This window comes from Nanorana parkeri, unplaced genomic scaffold, assembly GCF_000935625.1.
Source record: "Nanorana parkeri isolate BGI_ZX_2015 unplaced genomic scaffold, ASM93562v1 scaffold490, whole genome shotgun sequence".
In the NCBI taxonomy this organism is placed as follows: domain Eukaryota; kingdom Metazoa; phylum Chordata; class Amphibia; order Anura; family Dicroglossidae; genus Nanorana; species Nanorana parkeri.
The window spans coordinates 879,523-891,168 of NW_017306758.1; the positions used below are offsets into that span (position 1 = coordinate 879,523).

At 44.2% G+C, this 11,646-nt stretch overlaps 1 protein-coding gene across 4 annotated transcripts in view; it reads right to left on the reverse strand.

The window, feature by feature from the left end:
- Positions 1–11,646, reverse strand: part of LOC108790642 (catenin delta-1-like) — a 131,346-nt gene that overhangs the window by 74,125 nt on the left and 45,575 nt on the right. For all 4 annotated transcript variants that reach the window (XM_018560952.1, XM_018560950.1, XM_018560949.1 and 1 more), the window contains 5 exons: positions 5,363–5,585; positions 5,017–5,212; positions 3,948–4,065; positions 2,395–2,542; positions 444–509 (listed from right to left, as the gene is read on the reverse strand). In XM_018560952.1, coding sequence (XP_018416454.1) covers positions 444–509; positions 2,395–2,542; positions 3,948–4,065; positions 5,017–5,212; positions 5,363–5,585 — 751 coding nt within the window. The remainder of the gene's footprint in view (positions 1–443; positions 510–2,394; positions 2,543–3,947; positions 4,066–5,016; positions 5,213–5,362; positions 5,586–11,646) is intronic.

The following is an 11,646-nucleotide window of genomic DNA, read 5'->3' on the forward strand; positions in this document are numbered from 1 at the left end:
CATTAAAAAGGTTGAAAAAAATGATACCGAATAAACCTCTCACAAACTATATATAAAAACAAGGGTTTACAAACAAATCACAAATGCAATTGTATCACGTTAACACCCTGCAATACACTTTGCATTCATGACAGGTGTCAAAGCATGTGTTGACATGCATATTGATGCATTACCACTGATTTTAATTGAAAACGCATTAAGCAAATATGCAAAAGGGCTAAATAAAAATATCCAACCTCTGAAAAACCATTAAACATACTTGGCAGAATTTATCAAAACTAGAGCAGATTGATTACTATGAACAACTGCTCCAGATTCTATCAGCTTATCGTTTTAGTTTCTTCAGTTAAGCTTTGAAAATTAAAATATAGAAGCGGATTGGTTGCCTTGGGCAACTGCTCCAGTTTTGAGAAATTAACCTCACTGTTCTTTAAACTAGTTACCTTTTGCGGGAACTGTTCTCTTTGGAAAATCCACACTGTCGGGTGCCTCTTCAGGAGTCTTTTTTCCTAAGAAACAATCGGGTTAGCCATAAGAAGACTACTGAAAAGAACACTTGACTAGATATACAAGTTACATTAAATCTGCCATAGTGAAGTCAAACGTCCCAAAGTTAAAATTGCTAGGAAAGCTAAGGCAGCGGGGATAAAGAAAAAGCAAAAAAAAAAACAAAACACCATCACAAATCTGGAATACAGAGCATTGTGAACATTTTGTAAAACAGAGGCTACTTTCAGTTAAAATGAAAATGGAATGTCAGATGATCAGTAGATACAGAGATCTTTTCACTATTTCTCTTTGTATGTCAGCATCCTGTCCTGCTTACAAAAAGTTTTAAAAATGTGCACTCCAAAGGGGGCCAGGCACCTGTATGTGGCTCAGATATACTATATTGCCAAACGTATTGCGACACCCTTCCAAATCATTGGATTCAGGTGTTCCAATCACCTCCATGGACACACGTGTATACAATCAAGTACCTGGTACCATGATAGGTTGCCACCTGTGCAATAAGTCCATCCGTGAAATTTCCTTGCTACTAAATATTCCACATTCAACTGTTAGTGGTATTATAACAAAGTGGAAGCAATTGGGAACAAAAGCAACTCAGCCACGAAAAATGACAGAGCAGGGTCAGCACATGCTGAAGCGCACAGTGAGAAGAAGTCGCCAACTGTCTGCAGAGTCAATAGCTACAGACCTCCAAACTTCGTGTGGCATTCAGATTGGCACAACAGTGCGTAGAGAGATTCATAGAATGGGTTTCCATGGCTGAGCAACTGCATGCAAGCCTTACATCAAGTGTAAGCGTCGGATGCAGTGGTGTAAAGACCGCCGCCACTGGACTCTAAAGAAGTGGAGACTTGTTTTCTGGAGTGACGAACCACGCTTCTCTATCTGGCAATCTGATGGATGTGTCTAGGTTTGGCCGTTGCCAAGAGACCGGTACTTGTCTGCCTGCATTGTGCCAAGTGTAAAGTTTTGTAGAGGGAGGATTACGGTGTGGGGTTGTTTTTCAGGGGATGGGCTTGGCCCCTTAGTTTCAGTGAAAGGAACTCTTAAAGGCATCAGCATACAAAGACATTTTGGACAATTTCATGCTCCCAACTTTGTGGGAACAGTTTTGGGATTGCCCTTTCCTGTTCCAACATGAATGTGCACCAGTGTTCAAAGCAAGGTCCATAAAGACATAAATGAGCGAGTTTTGGGTGGAAGAACTTGACTGGCCTGCACAGAGTCCTGACCTCAACCCGACAGAACACTTTTGGGATGAATTAGAGCGGAGACTGCGAGCCAGGCCTTCCCGTCCAACATCAGTACCTGACCTCACAAAATTCTGGAAGAATGGCCAAACATTCCCATAGACCACACTCCTAAACATTGTTGACAGCCTTCCCAGAAGAGTTGAAGCTGTTATAGCAGCAAAGGGTGGGCCAACTCAATACTGAACTCTATGGACTAAGACTAGGATGCTATTAAAGCTCATGTGTCTTTTCAGGGTGAACAAGCAATTGGACACTTGACCCCAGCATCACAGGAGTGAGCATCATCCTTGTTCAGAACCCCACTACGCTTTTCAGTTGCCACAGTTTAGCTCAGCAGTCTCTCTGCCGAGAGGCTGCTGTACTGTCCTCATTACTGCTCCCATCTTCATGTCATATGCCTTCAGAAATCCCTTTAGCAGCTGTAAAAACTAGTATAAAATGGACATTCCCACATTTCATTTTCCTCACTACTTTTTTTTCCCTATTAGCTAAAGTCATGTATTTTTTTCTCGCTGATGTCAGCTATTTCTAGTAGATGAACAGCTGAGGAACGTTTAAAGGAATATAACAAACATGTTCCCTTATTTTTTTATTTAACAGCATAAAATATTCAGCAACTAGACAATACCTTTACCACGTCGCACACCAAAGCAACTAGGATTTTGTGGTTCTGTATTAGTGGATTGTGGGGTTTCCTGATATTTTTCAGCCTGTGGGATCTCACGATGAATGTGGTAACAGAGATTCCTAAGCAGGCACACAGCGTTCTCCACAAGCTAAAGGGTAAATGAAACAGAAAACACAATGACAAAACAAACATTTCTTACAGTGCTTTCCCAAATATTCACCTCTTTGAACATTTTTTATTCTTAAAGTCCTGAAGAAGACACAAACACACAGGCAAGCCACTCCCCTGCTCTCCTCAAAGCTAGTAGAGGGACAACTACTGGAGCCTGCCTTGTGCTCTTATACTCAAGAGGAAGTTAAAGGAAGCAGAGCAAAAGGGAGTTGGAGCCATCTGTCTTGAAACAAAATGACTAAGCAAAATCATAAATAAATACTTAGTCACTAGAACTCAGTAACTCTAAGAACGTTAACGCCTTTGCTGCAGGAGCCATTTTTCCCCAGCCTGAAGAACGTCTCTAAGAAAGCCAGCTGCACACTTTAGAAATGTAAACAAACTCCCAGCTGCTTTTGCAGTTTGTTTACATAGGGTTAGTTAGTAGTAGCTATGGCAACAGTAAAAGGGACACTCAAATAAGCAATCAAGAGGCCACTGGTAAATACAGAGGACAACAGGGAAAGGGAATAAACTGATGCAGGTATTAAATACAGACAATTGAGTAACCCCCAAAAATTCAATTGGCCTATCACTATGTTGGGCAAATTCACTGACCAATAGGAACATACAGGAGGTAGGAAGGGGCAATAAAGATCTAGCCCCATCAGAAGAGTCTGAAATAAACCGATACAGGAATGCCGCTGTAGGCTGTGTCCCATCTATTGTTTAAATCAAACGGTAAGTCAAATTTTAACATCATGTTTAAACTCCACAGAGACAGTTCTATGCTTGTGCCATCTGTGGCTACTTAATAAAGGTGGTGAACTGACCCATGAACACTGCTAATCAATCAAGGACTCACCCACCAGTCGTATTATGACCAATTATGAGAAAAAGTGGGGTGGGGGCTCACTTCACTTTGGACAATATTACTCCCTGTCTCCAGTGAGGCTCCATACACACTGGAGCGGTGGTCCGCGCATATTCGGCTATACAAATACACCCGGTACCGCTCTAAACAGAAAACAAATGTACTTTAATATGCATTGTTCATACCATTGCAGAAACTGTGCGGCCCCCAAAATAGTGTAAGCGCGATAATACAGCGGATTCCGCACATTAGCGGCTATAAAATAGCCGAAAATAAGCGAATCCGTGTGGATTAAATAATTTCGCGTTTTCGTCACGGAGTGTAAAACAGTCAGCTTAACATATCTAAACAGAGTCTGCTTACAGGGCCCTTCTACTGCCGACATATGGCATAAGTCGGCAGCAGCAAAAGTGTTAAATTGTCCACCTCTATAGAAAGCAGTAGAGTGACTAGAAAAACGACAATTTTTAAAATTGGATTTACATAGAACTGGAATTCACTTCTAATTGAGAAGAGCATTAATCTGTACCTTGCTGTTAACGTGTCCATGACCAACCTCTGACCTCAATATGTGAACTACAGAGTCCACCAGCCCCTCACACTCTCTCATTTTCCTGCGTGCTTCAGATCGTTCAGATGAGATATTTCTAGAATGAGAAGGTTTATTGTTAAGATGCTTTACTTTAAAAAGGTTATACAAGTACAAGTACAATTAGCTTTAAAATGTACCCTGACACTACAGGGTTGAAAATAAAATATAAACAATCAGTAAAAGAAAATGCTTTATATTTACCTTTTTGGCAGCTTGTGTGGTACAAAGCTACAACGTTTCTGATCCCTGGCTGATGGAAACTTTTGGGTGTGTAAATACCCACTCCTATGCACACTATGGTTTCACTCACTGGCTCCTACAACAGAACCTGTGAGCTGGTCAGAGGCCACAGAGCATGGCAGGAGGAGCAGGTATTTGTCACCCCTCAAAGTTTCGGACACCTGTCGCAACTAGTTATGAGCAACGTCAGAGTTTTAACACATGTGCTGCTAGAAATGCAAGCACAATATAGAGTATCTTCTTTAAGGGTACTTTCACACCATATGCAGTGTGTTTCAGTCCGAATCTGGCCGGAACGCACTGCATCGCGGCCGGCTCACTTTTTTGTAGGGCAGGAGGGGGCGTGACTGGCCATTGAAATGAATGGCACCATAGCGACGTCCACCGGCCACAATGCGATCACCCGTGTGCACCACATTGTGCCTGCGGTCCGATCAAAATAGTGCTTGCAGCATTTTGATCGCACCACACTGGACCGGACCGCAGGCACAATGTGCCTTGCGATCCCATGCGGGCAATTGCACTGCAGCCGGAAGACGTGGCTACGGTGCCATTCATTTCAAATGGCCCGTCACACCCCCTCCCACCCCACTAAAAAGTGAGCCGACCACAATGCGAGGCATTGCATTCTGGCCAGAATCGGGCCGGAACGCACTGCAACTGGTGTGAACGGGCTCTTACAGACTAAGATCTTTAATTCTAGACACTGTGGAGACAGTGTCACTTAAAAAAAAATTTAAAGCACAAATTATCTCTGCATGCTTACCTCAAACAACCTGTTGTATTAATTAGAGCTGGTTCCCATTCAATATGCTGGGATTTCCCATTCTCTGCATTTGCCAATACACCTTCTTTTTGCCATCCAGAATAGGTGACCAGGATCTCCTGGGTCAAAGTGTACAAGGCTTGATCCACAAGCTCCATTTTGATAGAATCCAGAGAAGACAAATTCCAAAGAGTGCCTAGTGAATATTTACCAATAATATATAATTAACAGACACATACGAAGAAAGACACGTGCATTTTTAAAATAAATTTTCCTTTATCCAGTAATTATAGGAAATTAGCAAACGCTAGCCTACTCTTAAACCTGTATAAAATCTCTGGCTCACCAGTTACACACTCAGCCATCTCCCTCCCTTCTTGCCCATCTCCTCTCCTGCGCAGGAGTCTCGCCAAAGCTGGCACGCCATCACAATTCTTTACAGCCATTTTGTTCTCCCGTGCAGGGCCATATGAGAGATTCTTTAGTGCACCACATGCTGCAAGCCTGACAGAAGCCCTTGAATCTTCCAGGAGACTGATCAGGGGTGGTATTCCACGTAGACGGCAAACCTTGAAGGACGAAAAAATATTTAGATTTTTTTTTTAAGGGTTAAAACACAATCAGCTTACTTACAGGTGGTTCAAAAGAGGAGATATTCAAACAAACAAAATTAGGGATTCATGCGTCAGGAGCTTGCGTTTTCCTGCAGCAGGAAATCTGGTGTTTACAAGCGACAACCATCACTCGTTCAAATTAATGATCGGGGCAATAGCCGCAGCCTGTAAATGCCAGCACACAACAACATGTAATATGGTTACATGTAGTTAGAAAACAATCACTTTCCCTGGATGCACGATCGATGCGTCCAGAGATAGAACACAAATCACTAAATGTAATCATATCACATACCGTGTTTCCCCGAAAGTAAGACCTACCCCGAAAATAAGACCTAGCACTATCTTCAGGGGTTTCTGTAATATAAGACCTCCCCCCAAAATAAGACCTAGTTCGGTGGTAGATCTCATATTACAGAAATCCCTGAAGATAGTGCTAGCCGCAGCTCCCTCCCGCCCCTCCGCCAGGCACGCCCCCCGCCGGGCACGCACGCCCCCAACAAACCGTTACTGAGCAGAGCGGCTCTTCCGCTTGTTCCTGACTACACTTCAGCTCCTCACACCAGTGTCGTCTGATCTGCCACCAGCTACCTCTGACATCCTGCTGTCAACATCAGCGTATCCAGTGTGTCAAACACTCATACCAGCCACAGGCACTTGTATCCCTCTGTCTGTACAACTACTGTTCCATCTCCAGTGGGGCTCAGACAAGAGCTGCAAGGGAAGGCCTTCCTCATCACTTCCGGCTCACAGCAAGGCACGTGAGACACACACACACACGTGACGACATGCTCATCTGTTTATGGGTTATGTGTGCACCCTTTGTAGTCCAAGGAGCTCAGGACAATGACATTCTCCTGCATCTGGCCAGACTCCTGCTATGGAGCTCTTTAGCAGCTAGACCCCTGCGGGGTTGTGCAGTCAGAATGTGTGGAGAGGGCACGGTATATGTGATGGGATTATAATCTTATCTGATCACTTTGTGTAGAAATGGTTGCACAGTTGCTCAATAAGAGAGTTTGTTTCACCCTACACTTGGTTCCAGCTAGTGACTGGGTGCTAAAGATCACCGGGGTGCAATATCTCCTGAGCAAGGAAGGTTACAGAGGCGGACATACTCATCCTGAGTACCGGGGTCCGTCACAACACATACCAACATAATTCACAGAAATCCTGACAGGAAACACAAAGCATCACAAAAATATACTGACATTGCATAAATAGAAACCATCGCAAACACATACTGCCAATATAAACACACGCAGACATTAACCCTGGTACCATATATAATTACATTTTATTTTTAATTATGAAATTTGGCAAGGGGCCCCATGGGAGAACAAAATTTGTCCAGTGGCCCTTGCGTGAAATGAGTTTGAGATCCCTGCTCTAAAGGTTTTGAGCCTTAGGGCACTGCCACCATATGTTGAAAAGCATGCCACATTCCCCACATCCCCAATAGTATATTGGTTATGCGGTAAGCGGTCATGTATCAAATAGCGCCTTCATCAAAGAACAGAAATCAAGGGGCGCATGCGTGGGCGCCACTAAGATGGCCGCCTAGCGTGTGAGCTCCACCCCACGGCAGCCATGTCACCCCGATCCCGGCCCTCGGCCGCTCCACTCCACCTCACCTCCGCTAGGCACAACATCCCCGAGCCTCAGTGTCCACCTTGATGGCCGGGGGGAGACCCAAAAGCTCCAAGAAACAGCCGAAGATGCTCCGGCCTGAGACACGGGAATCCAACATGGCAGCGGCACGTGTGACACTGCTCCTACAAATGGGCCTCATCGCGATGGATCCCCTGCAGCTGGGCAAGAATTTACTGCAAGTCTCTACGAGCAGAGGAGTCCCAACTATTCCATCATCACCACTCTGGGATCGTCCACATCAACACTCTTCAGCTCTTACAGCCCCGACATGAGAGCCTGTGGGCGTTGGAATCTCTGCTATACCTCAATTGATACCTACAAGTCCCTCATTGAGGACTGCCAATGTCCTGCTTCAGGATCTATTATAGTTCCTGTTCTTCCTTTTTTTTGGCGGGAGTGTGCCTACCAACATTCTACAATGGACCTTCCAAAATGTTTACTGGTTACGCCCTCACAGTTGCCTTCCACTCTCCTAAGGCCCTGCACCTGCTGGGGTTTCTCCCGTTCGGGCGGACCTGGCCGACTGGACAACATAATTTCTCAGCTACAATGCTCTGTGCATTTTCTTTTTGATATACGACTTATGGGAGGTATTAGCCGCTCATTCTACATTTCACAATATTCTATTGCCGGGACGGGGTTAGGCTGCCGGTGGTGGTCGTTCGCCCTCACTTGTCTCGACCATCGGGGATTCCCCCTGTTCGTGCCAAGTGTGCTGCCCGTACTGGGTAGCTCTCGAATTGTACCTCAATTAGGTGCCCTCTGTGTTCCCTCCTTACTCTCTCCCGGTCGGTGAAAAGCTGGACGCCTAGCCACCCCATGATGCATTCCCGTGGGAGCCTCCTGGGAGCGGTGACTCGGGCCCTCGGTCGATATCTGCTGGGTGGGGAGTACCCACTTGGTGACATGACCAGTTCTATACACTTCCCTAGATTTCATGTCTTCCCTTAAAGCTGACATACGCATAGCAATGCATAATGCCCAAGGCCTTAACTGGCCAGTCAAACGGCATGTGGCTTTCAATCATTATCACTCCGCACAAAAAAGATCTGCTCTTTCTTCAAGAAACGCACTTTCCTACTAGTTATAACCCATCTTAAAAATGCATTCAAGTACTCCATTAAGACACATGCTGAAAAATATCAGGACACAGCACAATCTACTAATATAGAACCACATAATCCTAGTTGCTTTGGTGTGGAACGTGGTAAAAGGTATTGTCTGGTTGCTGAATATTTTATGCTAAAAATATAAAATAAGGGAACATATTTGTTATATTTCTTTAAACGTTCCTCAGCTATTCCATCTACTAGAAATAGCTGACATCAGCAAGAAAAAACAAAACCTCATAATGTTAGCTAATAGGGAAAAAAATAGTAAGGAAAATAAAATGAGGAAACGTCCATTTTTACAGCTGCTCTCTAGGGATTTCTAAAAAGGTATATGACATGAGAGGGAGCAGTGATGACAGTACAGCAGCCAGATTGAAAAAAGACACAGGTCCATCCAGTTTAACCAGTATGTGTGTATACATGTCACTAATAGTTCCCATATCCCTCTTGTCCAAGTGTCTCTTGAATCTGTAAATCCGGGGCCTAGAAATGGCAAATACACACCATAAGATTGTGTTTGCTGATGCAGAATGCTGCATATATCCTCCCCTGACATTATCCTACCTAATTTATTTAAAGTTGTGCTGGGAGAGTAAAGCATATTCTCCCCGTTGCTTAAAGCCGGTGTGGTACACTGCAGTTGTCCCATGCCAGCTCTCATACCGAGAACTGACCGATCATGTAGCTGCTGATCAGGCAGCGAGATCTCTGCTCCCAGCGGAGAACAGCATGGCACCCTCGGAGGTCTAGCTTGGTGATTATAGTAGCTGAGCGAAGTCTCTGAAAAAATTCTGGAACCAGAGGAAGTGGATAACGTTTTTTTATGGTAATCTGATTCAAGGCCGAAGTGACTGGTCTTTCTTTTCAACAAAGAATATTCCAGCCCTGGCAGGTGAAGTGGAGGGGCGAATAAAACCCTTAAAAAAGGAGAACTAAGAGGTGAGTGATTTCCACTCATCCTCATAGTTAGAGCTGACCTGTGACAAATAAGCTGTCACAGGTCGGCTCTATTGATCAGGAAGTGAGCAGAAACATGCACCGATCTGCTCTCTTGCCGATCGTCTCCCTGCAGTGAGTGGTGACCGGTCAGTCCCCACAGGGAATCCCCGCTCACGATCCTCCAGTGCTGAGTGGAGGAACGGACGGGGGAGGGGGCTGACACAGCTGACTCTGCCTCTAGATAAGCAGAGCAAGCTGTCACTCATGCAGCTGGGTGGATCTCGACAGTATATCGCTTGCAATAACCCGCTATATACGGAGCTTTGGGTCACAGGAGGTGGTCAGTACATGTCCTCCCGTGACCCTAAAGAGAACTATGGGGAAAAACACTTATCCCCATAGTTCTCATCCATACATTCCTTCAAGGCCCCCAGCTCAGGTTCAGATAATGGAAAAATTTGCCCAAAAGGTATTTCTGCCCCTGGTAACAGGTCAATGTGACAATCATAAGGCCTGTGAGGTGGAAGTATGCCGGCTTTCCGCTTGTCAAACACATCCAGGTAATCATGATAAATTGCTGGGATAGCTTGATGCAGATCTGGACTGTCTTTAGGTTGACTGAGGGACACTGATGGCACAAAGGTAGTAGGGCAAAAACAGTTCTGTAAACAATAGATGGACTGGAACATCACCTTGCCTGTATTCCGGTCTACTTGCGGCAGAATTATAGGAAATAGAGGTAGCAATTACATCAAAGCAGTTCAGAATGGCCAGACTCAAAGTAAAACAGTAATTGGTAAGGTTTGTGTGTTACAGGACAAGATGAATAGGGAGTCTTCATGACTTGTAGAGGAATATGGTACTGATTCTCAAAATTACAGTCAATGAAGCAGCTACATGCTCCTGAGTCAAGGATAGCTTGACTTTGGAGGCTCTAGAGAAAAGGGGAGAGCAATAGGAGTGGTCCAACTAATGGCAAAATAATCAGGAGTAGCTGCAGAAGAGATGACAAATACTGGCTTTGTTAGGGCAGGCTCACACATAGTGGCCCGCCCCACCACAGTAAAGACAGAGGTTGAGCTGCCAGCAACACCACTTCTCGGGGGTCAAAGGAATTCGGAGTAGACCCAATTGCATCAGTTCAGAAAGATCAGTAGCAAAGGCAGTAGCTGGAGTAGAAGTTGGAGGAGAAGCTGAAGAGACTCTAGGTAGCATCCACATTACCTATAGATATCAATCATATTAATGTGTGATTTCAGCCGTGTCAACACAACATAAATCAAAACAAAAGGGGACGAGCGCACACGTTGCTGCTATCTTCCTTCCATTGTGGATCCCCATTGAAGCTTTTTGGTTTTATCGTTGGGGAATTGAAGTTAAAAAAAAAAGAAAAAAGTTTAAATTTAAATAAAATAAATCTAATAAAAAATTTTTTAAAGTCCCCCGCCCCCGCGCGTCGCCACGTAAACACACGTCAGGTGCGCCTACGTATGAAAACGATGAACGTGCTACAAATGTTGGGTGAGTGAGAGCAATAATTCTAGGGCCAGTATTTTGGGGTATCTCTAAATTGATGACCTGTGGGGGCTTTTAAAGCGTCTATGGACTTTTTGGGGTACTGGGGTTTTTCGCCGTTTTACGGATGCACGCAATTTGTAACCTGGGCATGTTGGGTATCGTTTTACTCGTTGTAACCTCATCTTTTATATTTCATTAAAAAAATGGGTATTTTGTTGTGTTTTGGGGCATTTAATTAAATTTTTCACTAAATATTGGGGTTTAATAAGGAGTTGCGCTAATATTGCGCAACATAAAAATTTGCAACTACCACCATTTTATTCTATAGGGTCTTGGCATTCAGAAAATATATAATGTTGGGGGGTTTTAAGTAATTTTCAGGCCTAAAATGTGGAATATAACATGGGTGCAAAAAATGAAAAAAAGGCCTCAGTCATGAAGGGGTTAAAAAGATTTTATGCTATGTGAAGTATATGTCTTTTATCGGTGCAATATTATCCTGGTTCCGAGCAACCTATGTGAGAAGTGTGAAGGAGATCGCCAGCTGATTTAGTGAAAGTATCGAGCAGAAGAAAGAGTATGCTGTGGAAAAGGATACACTGTTTCTCTTAACGTTTGTGAGCTATCAAACACACTTACGGAGGAAATAGGAAAGAAGCTCTTTGTAAGTTTCTTTGTTTTTGGAGAGGAGTGTCCTGTGGTTACACTGATTTGACTAATGGATTCTGGTGAGTGGGTAGCATTGATTTTAAGTCTGAGTGGGAGATGGGATGGAGTTGATGTCCCTTACCCGC